The 14,225-nt window shown below is 58.6% G+C and overlaps 1 protein-coding gene across 1 annotated transcript in view; it reads left to right on the plus strand.

Moving 5' to 3' along the window:
- LAMC3 (laminin subunit gamma 3) overlaps positions 1 to 14,225 on the plus strand; it is a 57,527-nt gene that overhangs the window by 19,162 nt on the left and 24,140 nt on the right. The window contains 9 exon segments of the mRNA XM_030292862.1: positions 259 to 425; positions 2,315 to 2,500; positions 2,587 to 2,704; positions 4,414 to 4,512; positions 7,416 to 7,552; positions 10,341 to 10,451; positions 12,317 to 12,509; positions 12,687 to 12,718; positions 12,721 to 12,801. Of these exon segments, the coding sequence (XP_030148722.1) occupies positions 259 to 425; positions 2,315 to 2,500; positions 2,587 to 2,704; positions 4,414 to 4,512; positions 7,416 to 7,552; positions 10,341 to 10,451; positions 12,317 to 12,509; positions 12,687 to 12,718; positions 12,721 to 12,801 (1,124 nt within the window).

A 14,225-nucleotide genomic window follows, 5' to 3' on the forward strand; every position in this document is an offset into this window, starting at 1 on the left:
ATTCCGCCTCTGCTGCTTAGCGTCCGTGACTTCGTGGCCTGTGCCTCAGTTCCCCCATCTGTTAAGTGGGGGTAATAAAAGCGGATGGAAGGGGTTCGTCCGCGTGCCGTCAGCCCTCCGTTACTGTCGACCCCGGGCACGCGGCCGAGGTTCCTTCAAGCTCCATCACTGAGCACAGGACCGGGGCCCGTCTGAATGCCTGGCGGTGAGCCCCTTGCCTTCCGCCGTTTCTGGACCCCCTGCCCCGTGTGTCCCCAGGTGCCAGTGCCACGGACATGCCAGCGAGTGCGGGCCCGAGGAGGCGGGCCGGCTGGCCTGCAGATGCCAGCACAACACCACGGGCGTCGACTGCGAGCGCTGTCTGCCCTTCTTCCAGGACCGCCCGTGGGCCCGGGGCACCGCTGAGGCCGCCAACGAGTGTGTGCGTGAGTGTCCTGGGGCTTTGGGCCGCGGCACAGACTCCCCGAGACCCCGCGGCGGGGGCTGCTCCGGACACCAGCCCCCACGTCCCTGCGGGGATCGGGGAGGCTGGGGGCTGTCGTTTGTTCCTCGGCCCTCCCCCAACCAAATCCCCCAGTAGAGGCTGCGGTCAGAGGGCTGGGAGGCCCCCCGACTGTGCCTTTGTTTCAGCTGCTCTAGCCGCAGCTGCTAATCAAAGCCAGAAGGGCCCGGGTCCTGGGGGGGGACAGGGGGCGCCGGCCTGCCCCCCCAGCCTCTCCCACGGCTCCCCAGGCAGCCTTTGATGTCTCAGTCCCCGTGTGATGTGGCTCTGTCCGCCTAACCTCAGGGACAGGCTGGAGACGATGGGGCCGTCCTACCTTCTCCAGGGACGCGAGGCTGCCCACGGCCTGCTTGGGTCTGTCCCCGCCCGGCAGGCTGGCCCATCCCAGCTTCCCACTGTCCCCAAGCCCTGCCCTGCCTCCCAGAGAGTCATCTGAGTTGCTTCAGGCCCTCTGTGCGGAGCTGGCCATCCTGGGGCTGCCGGAGCTGGGGCGGGGAGGGGACGGCCTGGTCCCAGGGGCCACTGGCCCTGCTAGGTTTCTGCTGCCCTCACTGGCCTGGGGTCACCCGCCCTCACTCCACCAAGGAGTCCTCCCTGGGGCCAAAGGAAGCTGTGCCGGCCGGCTCCCCCGTTCTGAGCCCGAGTCTGTCTCCATGGTGGGGACACAAAAAGCCAGACCACTTCTCCTGCCGTGTCCTCGTCCTCCCCAGCCTGGAAGCCGGGGACTTCGGACCTGACCCCCCGCCGCCCAGTGCAGGCCGCCCTGAGCCCGGCCTCATCCCTGAGCCTCTAGCCCACCTGATTGTGTCTTTCTACACAGCCTGGTCCGTGCCCCGTCACCCCTCCCACCCCAACTCTGGGCCCGAAGCTCCAGCTTCTCTGCTCCCCAGCTCCTGTGTAACCCTCCCAAAGCCTGCCTTGCTGCAAGTGAAGTCCCCTGACCGTGGCCGCCTGGCCTCCCCGAATCATGCTCTGCTGACCTCTTGACCTCACAGCTGCCCCTGCACCACTCCCTGTCCCCTTGTGCTGCCCGTCGCGTGACATGCCAGCACCCCTGCACCGGGCAGATCTCTGGCCATCCTCAGTTTATCCTCCCGCCTCACCTACCGCCTGGGACTCTCCCCTCCCTCACCCGGCCAGCCCCTTCCTGCCAGCCCTCAGATTCAGCTCGGCCGTGACCTCTTCCAGGAAGTCTCGTCCCACCCCCCAGGACAGCCCGTGGGGTCCCTCCTTTCAGCTCCCGGAGCCTCCCTGCACCTGTAAGATTTTCACTTGCTCGAGGCATCTGGTCCCCGTCGAACAGCGGTGAGGACGATGCGGGAGCTGCCCCCCCACCCCCCGCGCTGGGCTCACCACGGGAGTCGAGACGGAGCGGTCCTTCGTACGCTCTCCTTTAGAAAACTGAATCAGTGAGCGAAGGAGGGGTGGCCTGTCTTTTCCGTGCATCTGCGCGACCTCGTGGCCACTGGGAACCACGTCCGCGCGATCGCTAGGGCTGGGACGATCCGCAAGACATCCTGGAGGGAGCCACGCTGCCACTCCAGAAGGGGGCCAGCCGTGAAGAGCGGCTGGGGACTGTACATCCTGGCCTTCCCGGCAGGGTCCTCCGTCTTGGTGCCCCCTTTTTCTTGAGGGTCCGGTTTGGGAAGATCAGTCGAGTGGTCTCCATACCCTTGATCAAGCTTGACCTGCGTCCAGCTGCTGGCTCTTTCATCGCAAGGCGGCTGACTGCCACAGACCCCGCCCCCCCCCCGCCCCCCGGGGCCCCGCCCACTCACGCACAGCCCCCTGCCCCCCGCCCCCTGCCCACAGCTTGCAATTGCAGCGGCCACTCTGAGGAGTGTGTGTTCGACCCGGACCTCTTCCGCGGTACGGGCCACGGCGGCCGCTGCCTGCGCTGCCGGGACCACACGGCCGGCCACACTGCGAGCGCTGCCAAGGACTTCTATCGCTGGAGCCCCCGGACGCCGTGCCAGCCCTGTGACTGCCACCCGGCAGGTGAGCGGGCCCCGCCGCCCAGCCCCCCACTCCTCCCCCCGCCGCCCGGCTCGAGCCCCCACTGCCCCGAGCCCTTGCTCCCCCAGGTTCGCTACGTCTCCAGTGCGATGACTCAGGCACCTGTGCCTGCAAGGCCACCGTCACAGGCTGGAAGTGTGACCGCTGCCTGCCCGGGTTCCACTCACTCAGTGAGGGAGGCTGCCGGTGAGGGGGCCGGGGGAGCGGGTGTGCACGGCCCAGCGGGGCGCGGGGCGGCGGCGGATTGGGACCGAGTGCCAGGAAGCAGGGGGAAGGGGACATGAGCTGTCCTTCCCTGCTCCCTTCCACGCCTCTGTCCTTCACTCCTTCACCTTCTTGACTCTGCAGCCAGTCCAGTCCCAGGCGAGGACTACAGGCACCCAGTCCGGGAGAACGGGAGACAGGGTGTGGGTCCCGGGGAAGCCCCGCCGGTCTTGGGGGTCGAGGGCAGGCTTCCCGTGCGAGGCACTGAGTTCCAGTGTGAGACCTGAGAGGCGGGGGCGGGTGTGCCAGGCCGAAGAAAAGCATGTGCAAAGCCTCTGAGTGCGTGGTACAGGGCGGGGGGACGGTTCCAGGGGGGACCTCAGGAGGAGTGTGGACGGACGTGAAGCAGGAGTGGGACGAGGTTGGGGGCCGGGGCGGAGGCTGCAGCGGGAACAGCTGGGAAGCGAGGCAGCGTGCACGAAGGCTTGGCCACGGAGAGGGAGCGGCAGAGACCCGGACAGATCCCGGAGGCCCTCGGAAGGCAGACGTGGCAGGAGTGGTCACCGGGGAGCAGGAGAGGAAGGCGGGATGAAGGCTGGGTCCCCAGGCACCTAGGTGGAGGGAGGCCGTTCACGACACGGGGAGCACGACACGGTGGGAAGAGGCTGAGTCCGCACTGCTGGTGGTGTCCAAGAGAGACAGGCAGGGGACCCCTGGGGTCTGGACCTTGGAAGAGGGGTCTAACACACTGACCACCACTTGACTGAGAAGCACCCAAGCACCCACGACCGGAAAAATGAAGCTCTTACAAATTCAGAAGCACTTCAAAATGAACTTGGCTTTGGTTGAAACAGTCTCCTTATATTTGAAAGGCGGTGGAAATACATTGGGAATCATATGGGGAGTCTCGGATGCCTCACAAAATACTCAGCTGTCCTAGGCACAAATCTGGCCCTTAGGTGGGAGTTGCATGCTTCCCCCGTGTTTCTCTGGCCTCTGGACCTTTGCATATGCTCCTAGCCCAGAGCATTCTTCTCCCACAACCCCTGCCTCTCACTGGCCTGTGTCTAGCAGACCCCTACACTTTCTTCAGTCCCCAGCTGAGGTGCCCCTCCCCCTGGAAGGCTTTCCTCTACCTGTCCTCCTGTCCCCACCCCAAGCACCTCCTTGGTGCACCTGCAGCCTCTTGTACATCTTCTCCATAGAGTGTGTCAGAGCACAGCACCTATCTGTTGGCTTGTTCTTCCTCACTGGGCTGTAGGCTCTATGAGCGCAGGAGCCATGTCTTGTCAGATAGTGGATGGATGGAAGGAAGGGGAAGGAAAGGAAGGAAGGAAGGAAGGAAGGAAGGAAGGAGATAAAGGATAGATTAAAGGATGGAAGGGAGGGAAGAAGGAAGGTTGCATGAGTAGGGGGCTAGGCCGACGGATAGAAGGCTGGAAAGATGAATAAACAGCTAGGTGGGTGGAAGAATGCACGGATGGATGAGAGGATGGGTAGGCAGATGGACCACTCTCCAGGTGAGGGGACGGGTCACTTCTTCAGCAAGGTGGGAACAGTATAGCCAGGCGCAGGCTCTTGGGCGAGCCTGCCTCCTGGTCCTCTAGGGGATGGGGAGGGATGGGGAAATTCCAAGGAGGATGGGCTACTCTCACTCCGGACTCGCTCCCACCGTCCTGTCTCTTTGGCAGACCCTGCACCTGCAATCCTGCTGGCAGCCTGGGCACCTGTGACCCGCACAGTGGACGCTGCCCCTGCAAGGAGAACGTGGAAGGCAAGCAGTGTGACAGGTGGGCGAGCCAATTCGGTCATAAGCCTGCTGGGCTCGTGGTGGAGGAGCGGGGGGCGTGGTCCATACGGACCCGGGCATCCTCATCGCCCAGCAGCCTTCCTGGAGCGCCACGGGTCTGCCACCCTGGAAGTTCTCTAAAGCTTCTGACGCTGTTTATACTTTGGCCTGCTACCGCTGATGACTAAAGGCTGTGATAGCCATTTTTTTTTTTTTTTTTTTTTTTTTACATCTTCAAATGAAAGAGCTGGAAAGCATAGGAGAGATGAACTAATCCGAGGATAGCAAATACCTTGGCCTCGTACCATAGCCTTCCCGTCTCACACCCAGGGCAGGCATCACGAGTGGGGCACAGCAGTCTTTACCGTGAGCCCTACCGTAACCTCAGAATCCTCTCCGCCCTGCTCCAAGAGGCTCCTACCAATTGAGCTGAGATTCAAGCTTGGTTGCCATTTTCATCATCCCGTCATGGTACAAATGGAGTGTCTAAAGCTCAGTGAGCCGAAATTGCTTCTTCAGAGCCACACAGTTCTTAAACTTCCTCTCTAGTGTGTTCTGGGGGTCTTCAAGCCCTAAGCAATGGCAGATGAATGTCCCTTCCTGGCTTCGGCCCTGACCTCTGAAGCCCTTCGCAGCCAGCGCAGGGTCTGTCTGGGGCTCTGATTCTCTGGCCGCAGGCCCTGTGTGTAAAGCACCTGACAGCATTATATTGTGGATTCGAGTCCTGTTAGTCTGTGCTGGGCCCCTGCTGGTTCAGGAAGAAGCTGGTGCCAACGCTGTGGCTGGCCCTGGCCTTGACTTGCCTTGGTCAGCCCCAAGCCGCCCCCCTCACCTTGCCCACACGTGGCCTGTGGGCCCTGGGGTGGAAGCTGGGCTATCTGCTGGGACTTCCTTCTCTGAGATCCCTCACGCAGGGAGGCAGAGTGGAGTCGGGGAACCAGACCCCACCGGGGTTCTCTGCCCCACTGCCTTGCACCTTGCGGATGAGGTGCCTCTGAGCCTCACTTTGCCTGTTTGTCAAATGGGGCAGCTTGATGAGATGTGTTCCTCGGAGCTGGCTAGACATCCGGGGCCATCGACTGTTTCTTATGAATCTGATACCTCTGCCTGGCCAGCTCAAACAGAGCCCCCAGGGTGCCAACTGGGAATCTGAAATATTTCTCCAGGGCTCCTTGGAGAAGCGGCTGATCTAGAGCTGGGGTAGGGAAAATGCAAGATGAGCCCAGAAAGCTTGTGTCTTGTAACAGAAAGCACGAAAGTGCTTAATTAAGAAAAAAAAAAAATGAAAACAAAACTAAACCAGGGGACGCCTGGGTAGCTCAGTGGGTTAAGCATCCAATTCTTGATTGCAGCTCAGGACATGGTCTGATGGTTCATGGGATCAAGCCCTGTGCCAGACTCTGCCCTGAGAGCACAGAGCCTGCTTGGGATTCTCTCTCCCCACCCCACCCCCCTCTCTCTCTGCCCTTCCCCTGCTTTCATTTTCTGTCTCTCTCTCAAAACAAAACAAAACAAAACAAAACAAAACAAAACAAAAAAACTCTCTAAACCAGGATGGGAGCCTGTGTCAAAAGGACACGAGCACTGGGGCACCTGCGTGGCTCAGTCGGTTGAGCGTCCGACTTTGGCTCAGCTCGTGATCTTGTGGTTCTTGAGTTCGAGCCCGAGTCAGGCTCTGTGCTGACAGCTCAGAGCCTGGAGCCTGCCTTCGATTCTGTGTCTCCTTCTCTCTCTGCACCGCCCCCCCCCCCCATGCTCTGTCTCTCTCTCAAAAAGAAGTAAAAACGTTAAAAAAAGATCACGAGTACCAACCTGAAAGATCCATGCCAAAGCTGGAAAGATTTGAACTAAATAAATAACGACAGTATTGGATTATAACCCCAAGAATAAAATAAATATCCACGAATCCACACCGATATACCCACAGATGAGGGAAAAAATAAACACCCGGGACGAAGGGACAAACCTTCCTTGCAAAAGAATTCCAAATAATAGATGTGGAAAGAATGACGGAAATACAAAATCAGTTCAGATTTCACAGTAACGGTCGCTGTAGACGAGAGCCACCTAATTCAGTGGGCAGGATTTTAAGGAGAAACGGGGCGTTTGCATAACCCCAAATACCTCCCTCTCAAAATATTTGTGAATTACTGTGGTGGTTTCAGTCTGTGTGCACAATTCTTTAATACTCCGCCCTCCAGGGTGGAGCTTAATTCCTCTGCTCTGCACCGCGGGCTGGATTTAGTGACTTCCTTCTAACGGCGAGCGTGTGGCAGTTTTGGGGCGCGGGAGCGGGGCAGGCAGCACCTTGACCGGGTGGTGAAGGGTAACGTTACCGGTGATGTCACGTGGGCATCACTTACCCCAGTGCGATGTGATGGGAAGGACACTTCCTCTCTGTTTCTTCCCCAAACCCATGGCCCCCAGTCTAATCGGGTTTCTAATCAGAGAAACCTGAACTGAGGGGCGTTCTACCAAGCATCTGTCCACTGCTCTTCAAAAGTGGCAAGGTGCTAAAAGACGAGAAATCCCGAGAAGCTGGCATAGACCAGAGGAGACGCCATGTCCTGGATCGGGTCCGGGGCAGAAAACCGACAGGAATGGAAAAGGGGCAGAAATCCTAATAAAGCCTGGAGTTCAGTAAACAGCATTCCCTCGTGTGAATTTCGTGGCCTGGTCACATGTACATCGGCCATGTCAGAGGTTGACATTGGGGAAAGCCGGTGACAAGGCCACAGGAACGCTCTCTGCGTGATCTTTGCAACTCTTGGAAATCTGAAAAAAAAATGTGTTTTTTAAGTTTCCCCAGTGACTCCGACTCAGGTCAGTCTAGCTGGATCCCCAGACCTCCCTGACTCATTTGCTCCCCGCCCCCCCCCCCCGGCACGTCCTGCCTCCTTCCAGATGCCGTCCAGGGACGTTCAACCTGCAGCCCCATAACCCAGCCGGCTGCAGCAGCTGTTTCTGCTTTGGCCACTCCAAGGTGTGCTCGGCCGCTGCCCAGTTTCGGGAGCACCACATCCTCTCCGACCTCCGCCAGGGTAAGAAGTGCTCCCCATGGTCCACAGCAACCTCCAAGAGGTCGGCTCTGCACCAAGGGCGGGGGGCAGGCGGTCCTGCTCTGGGGAGATCCTGCTGTGGTGCATGGGAAGGAGGGGGCGGCCTCCCGAGGCCCCTCTGTGCCCCTCAGCGCTCCCCAGTACCTCCCGTACCCCTTGGCTCCCTCCCTCGCCCCTGCCTTTTACCCAGCCTCGAGCAGGGCTGGGAGCTGGGTAGGCGGCAGCCTTTAGATCCCGGGCGGGGATTTCCAATCAGTCTGCTGGGGATTCACACTCGGTCCCCTGGACTCTATTTATGAGCACTTGACGCATGGCACACTGTGCTGGGCTCTTTGCATGCATGGAACCTATGGATTCCCTGGAAGGTAGGTCGGTACTCTCATTCCCATTTTACAGATGGGGCAGCCGAGGCCCGGAAAAGGTATGTCACAGAATTTAATTGTTGGCACCCGGGTTTGTCAGCTCCTGAGTTTGGGGCAGGCCTTGTGTCCGGGTGCAGAGTCCAGAGGTGCCGTGGTGCCCTGGGTCCCCAACTCCAGGTGGTGCGTGTGCGTCTTCGGCAGGAGAGCAGTGGGCTCGGCATTCAATCACGGCCTACGGGGACCCTTGCTGCACCCCACAGAGCCCCCCCCCCAACCCTGCAGCTCCCCCAGCTGGGCTAGAACCTCAAGCGCTGGCTCTGGGGCGCCCCAGACGCGGGGGCGGTGCGCCCTCTGCTGGAGGCTCGCGCAGAAAGCAGGACGGAGCCGGGCTCAGCGTGGGGCTGGCCTTGAGGTAGCTTGTCGCCAGTCTAGAAGGTTAGCATCAGGCGGGACTCAGTCTACAGATCCTACGAACACCACCATTTTGTGTTCTCACCTTGAGCCAGGCCCTGGGCTCCGCACAGGTGTCTCGGAGCCCTCACATGACCCTCAGGCCAGCAGTTCTCAGGCTTTTTTGGTCTCTGCATCCCTTCAGGCTCTGGAAAACGACTGAGGCCCTCAAAGTGCTTTTCTCTACGTGGGTCGTTTGTATGGCTAACTTCTGTCTTAGAAATGGAGACAGCAATTTTTAAGTAACTATATATTAATTCACTTAGAAATGACCACAGTAGGGGCACCTGGGTGGCTCAGCTCATGATCTCAAGGTTCATGGGTTCAAGCCCCAGGTCGGGCTGTGTGCTGACAGCTCAGAGCCTGGAGCCTGCTTCGGATTCTACGTCTCCCTCTCTCTCTGCCCTTCCTCTACTTGCTCTCTCTCTCTCTCTCTCTCTCTCTCTCAAAAATAAATGTTAAGGGGCGCCTGGGTGGCGCAGTCGGTTAAGCGTCCGACTTCAGCCAGGTCACGATCTCGCGGTCCGTGAGTTCGAGCCCCACGTCAGGCTCTGTACTGACAGCTCGGAGCCTGGAGCCTGTTTCCGATTCTGTGTCTCCCTCTCTCTGCCCCTCCCCCGTTCATGCTCTGTCTCTCTCTGTCCCAAAAATAAATAAAACGTTGAAAAAAAATTTAAAAAAAAAAAAAAAAAAATGTTAAAAATTTTTTAATTAAAAGAAATTTTAAGTATGTTAGCTAACTTGACATAAATTATATAAAAAAAATTTAGAAACTGAGCAGGGTAAACGTATAACATAAAGTAATATCAGCCTGTGAAAATAACTCTTTTTTAAAAAAACAAAAAGAGGGGAGTATATTGCCGTATGGTTCTGCACATCTCTTTATGGCTGGATTAATAGAGGTCTGTTGTGACACCACATGACTTGCAGCTTCTGGAAAATTCCTCCATTTGCTGCTAAGACATGAAAGATGCAAATAGCATCTTAGTGTTCCTAAGAAGATAGTTCGACCTCATGGGCCCCCTGAGAGAGTCTCAGGGTCTCCCGGGGTGTTCAGACCAACTTTGAGAATTGTTGCTGGGCCATGAATACTTCATCGCCCTCGTTTTGCAGAGGAGGAACCAACTTCAGAGAGGTTAAGTGACTTGCCCAGGTCACACAGCCGGTGAACCTAGCCTAGCACCGAGGAGCCCCGGACCTCCTCTTTCTGACCTCTTTCTCTTCATCCCTCCCTCCTCACTCACCCCTTCGGTGCCCCAGGGGTTGGGCCTCCACCCCATTCCCCAGCTGCCCCCTTGAGGTCATTTGCTACGTGCCACACTAGGCTTGGTGTACTGCCGCCACCAGAGGGAGGGTGGACGGGACTGGGGACCGGAAGGTCTGGGCTCTCATCCTGGCTCAACCACTTCCTGACCGGGTGGCACCCCTTGGTGCAGTGGGGCTGATGACACACGCACCTCGAAGGACAAGGGCGGTGAGGTCGTGGGTGAGGGAGTTCTCCGAAGACCTGAAGTTGAGGTCAAGTTCAGTACCGTTAGAGATGGCTCCAGTGTCCCAGTGCCCCGTGCTGGGGTCTCCGGACCGTCTTCATGCTGTGTCCAGAACCCACTGAAGGGGCAAGGCAGGCCCGGAGGTCTGCCTTTGCCCTAAACAGGCTCGGCACCCTGAGCTTTCTCCCTTCTCCTGGGGCTACCTCCCACCCCGAGACCCCCATCCGGACTCTGGGATGGGGGCCTGAGCGGCCGGCTGTGGGCGGCATTTGCCAGCAGCAGCTGGCTCTCGCCACCCCCCACCCCCTGCCGGCCTGTCTCTACAACAGTCTCGTCCCCCCGGGCCAGTTGACTCAGGCTGTGCTCAGGCCTCTAGGGGCCACCCGTGGGACCCCAGGAAGGGTGTGAGGTGGGAAAGTGTGGAGGCCACCCTCCAGAGCCTCACGCGGGCGCGTGTCTGCTACCCAGGAGCCGAGGGCTGGCGGGCCGGAAGTGTGGGGGGCCCAGAGCATCCCGTGCAGGTGGAGCCAAGGGGGCTGCTCCTGAATCCAGAAGGCGAGGAGGAGCTCACGCTACCAGGTACTGCAGCCACAGGCAGGGGCACGGCTGCCCCGTGTTCATTTCCTACTGTGACAAATCACCACCGGCCCGGTGGCTAAAAACAGCGCAAACTTACTCTCCAGTGTTCTGGGGGTCAGAAGTCTGAAATGGGTCTCAGGGAGCTAAAATCACGGCATCCACGGGGCTGCGCTCCCGGGACCCCAGGGGAGAGTCTGGTCCCTTGCCTTCTGCAGCTTCTGGAGGCCGTTCACATCCTTCGGCTTGTGGCCCACCCCCCCCTCCATCTCCAGAAGCATCCGGTCTCCCTGTTGCAGCTTTTCTGCCCCCCTCTTCCATGTGTTAGGGACTTGGGGATTACACTGGGCTCGGGGCCTGATCCAAGATAATCTCTCCCCTCGAAGGCCGGCTGATCAACAGCATTAATTCCATCTGCGGTCTTCATTGCCCCTTAAGTGCCACGACATGTGACATTCACAGATTTCTTGGCTCGGGGCATGAGTACCTTTGGGGGCCATTTTGCGCCAACCACGTGCCCTGCGGGGTCTGCCGGAGCATATCCCCCCCCCACCCTGGCTTTCATCAAGGCCTTGCCACCAGGCTCCTTCCCAGAAATGCCTGTACCCTTCCCATCCGTCTCTCACCCTGCCAGGCCACTGAACGCTCTTCCCGAGGTCACAGGATTCCTGCAGAATGTAATTATTCCTGCAGAATCCTTCTCGATTATTCTGAACGCCCCTCACCACATAGGGCAATTTGGTTTCCTGGAAACTGTACCAGACCTAGAACCGGGATCCGGGTGTCCATTCTTAGTTGTTTGTGGCCAGATTCCGGGTCCCACTGGCTCTCCCAACCCGTCGTGCCCTTGACCTCCCTCTCCAAGAAGGGCCGGAGAGATGGTGCCCAGATGTCTGAGCCGCTCTGTGGACACGGTGCCCAGCCAGGAAGCAGAAGTCACAGGGGGCCTGAGGCCCGTCCTGGGGCAGGTGCCCCAAGCTCAGAGCCCCAGAACACAAACACCCGCTATTCCGCGGCTGCTTTGTTGACACATTGAAGAAAAAGTTATTCACTCAGGAAGCACTTGCGGGGTTCTGTGCCGAGTGCCGGGCACAGTGCAGGGGACGGAGTCAACCATTTTATTTCACTTCTGATACGCACACGGTCTACCAACATGCTGTACCTCCGGCCGACTCCCAAGTGCAGAAGGACCGAAGGGAGACAGAGCCGGGCACGTCCCGATGTGCCCTCTCCTGCCGCGTGGCCGTTTCCCAGCCTAAGCAGTCGGAGGACCCAGAAAAACGGCACAAGTTCGAAAGCTGGGCCCTCCGTTATCTTTAGACTGCCGCCGCTTCTTTCTGCTCCGAGCATGTGTGACTCCGGTGGAAAGCGTGGCCTGGGGCCACGTGCAGCATGCTGGCCTTGTAACTTGCTCTGAGCCTCACGCTCAGCTCCCACGGGCGCGGGGCCGCCAGAGTCTGCTCGTGGGGTGTCGTCGCGAGCATGGCTTGTCAACGGGCGGCCGGGTGTCCCCCACTGTGGGCGTGTGTGTGTGTGTGTGTTGTGTGTGTGTGTGTGGTTGTCGGTATCCGCCCTGCTCCCAGATCGACTCCGCCGTCCCCTCGGACTTTACTTATAAAGCCAGAGCTCAAGGCAATGACGGCAGAGCACTAGGCCCTGTGTTACTGCAAGGTCACAGGCGCGTGAGGCCGGCCTGCAGGGAAGGTGTGGGAGGCCACCCTCGGCATCCGTTATGCCGGGAGGCCTTCGATTTTCCCTTCGCGTTTTTATCTTGTTTGAATGTTAATTGTCAATAAAGTCAATATACCGTAGACATTTGAAACCAAGGTAATAAGTACAGACGTCAAAGCCTTCTTTCTTGTCGTCAGAGAAATTCCTGGGAGACCAGCGGTTCAGCTACGGACAGCCCATCACACTGACCTTCTGGGTCCCCCCCGGGGGCTCCCCACTCCCCGTGCGGCTGAGGCTGGAAGGGGCGGGCCTGGCCCTGACTCTACGACCCTCCAGCCTGTCGGGCCCCCGGGATGCTGGGCAGCCGGGGGAGGCCCAGCTCACGTTCCAGTAAGTGCCTTGCGGAGTCCTGGGAGGTGGGGTCGGGCGTTCGGGGTGGTCCCTGAGGTCTGGGCACACTCGGATCCTCCTGCGGTCTGGGGCCCCCGCTCTCCACCCCAAGCTGGGGGCTCCTTGGTACCACCTGCCCCCGGCCTCAGGTTCCCGTTTGTCCCCCACCCCTACCAGGTTGCAGGAGACCTCTGAGGACGCGGCCCCTCCGCCCCCTTCCACTTCCAGCAGCTGCTCGCCAATCTGACGGCTCTGCGCATCCGGGCCGGCGGCCAGAGCACAAGCCCTTCCGGTCAGTAATGATGGGGACGGCCTCACCGCCGGGCCCCGGGGCACCTCATGCCTAGCAGACACTTAGCATCCCCGTTTTGCCACAGAGACGTCTGAAGGTCAGAGAAGTAGGACATGGCTGAAGGTCATGGAACTGGTAAGGACTGGGAGGGTGGGTGCTGAGGACAGAGGCAGGGGCTGAACGAGTGGGGGGGGGCGCTGAGGATGACCAGTTCTAAGAGACAGGTGTGTGGCCACGAAGCAGCCAAGAGCTGTGGGGCGTAGTCACTCCAGGGCAGAGTCTGCCATTATTGCCAGGAGGAGGGACCTTTGAGGGTCCTCTGTGGGCGCTGGTCTCAGGGACAGGCGCGGATCCCAGAGTTGGCTCCTCCTGCTGGTCATTGGTGGTATCGCACCTTAGTCACCCTGAGAGCGGATCGGGTTTCTAAACCTTCTCGGGGGAGCTGGGTCAGGACGCTGCTTCCAGAGAGATTTCTCACCACCTCTCACCCGGGCCACATGGTGATCATCCTTGCAAACTGTTCCTGGTTCCCCCCACTCTTCTTAAGGTACTTTCTTTTAATTTTTTTTAAGTTTATTCATTTTTGAGAGAGAGAGCGTGAGCAGGGGAGGGGCAGAGAGAGAGAGAGCGATGGAATCCGAAGCAGGCTCCAGGCTCTGAGCTGTCAGCACAGAGCCCGACATGGGGCTCGAACTCACGAACCGTGAGACCATGACCTGAGCTGAAGTCGGATGCTTCACCGACTGAGCCTCCCAGGCGCCCCGAGCGTCCAACTCTTTATTTCAGTTCAGGTCGTGATCTCAAGGCTCATGGGTTCAAGCCCTGTGTTGGGCTACATGCTGACAGTGTGGAGCCTGCTTGGGATTCTCCCTCTCTCTCTGCCCCTACCCTGCTCACTCTCACTCTCTCTCTCTCAAAATAAATAAATAAACTTTAAAAAGAAAATCAAAACAGGTGCTTCACATACAACACCCCTTTACCATTTAGAGATGAAATTTAATTTTTTTTAATTTTTTATTTTTTTTATTTTTATTTAAAAAAATTTTTTTTAATGTTTATTTATTTCTGAGACAGAGAGACAGAGCATGAATGGGGGAGGGGCAGAGAGAAAGGGAGACACAGATTCGGAAGCAGGCTCCAGGCTCCGAGCCATCAGCCCAGAGCCCGACGCGGGGCTCGAACCCACGGACCGCGAAATTGTGACCTGAGCTGAAGTCAGACGCTTAACCGACTGAGCCACCCAGGCGCCCCCAATTTTTTTTTATACGTTTATTTATTTTTGGGACAGAGAGAGACAGAGCATGAACGGGGGAGGGGCAGAGAGAGAGGGAGACACAGAATCGGAAACAGGCTCCAGGCTCCGAGCCATCAGCCCAGAGCCCGACGCGGGGCTCGAACTCACGGACCGCGAGATCGTGACCCGA

This window comes from Lynx canadensis, chromosome D4, assembly GCF_007474595.2.
Source record: "Lynx canadensis isolate LIC74 chromosome D4, mLynCan4.pri.v2, whole genome shotgun sequence".
NCBI lineage: Eukaryota > Metazoa > Chordata > Mammalia > Carnivora > Felidae > Lynx > Lynx canadensis.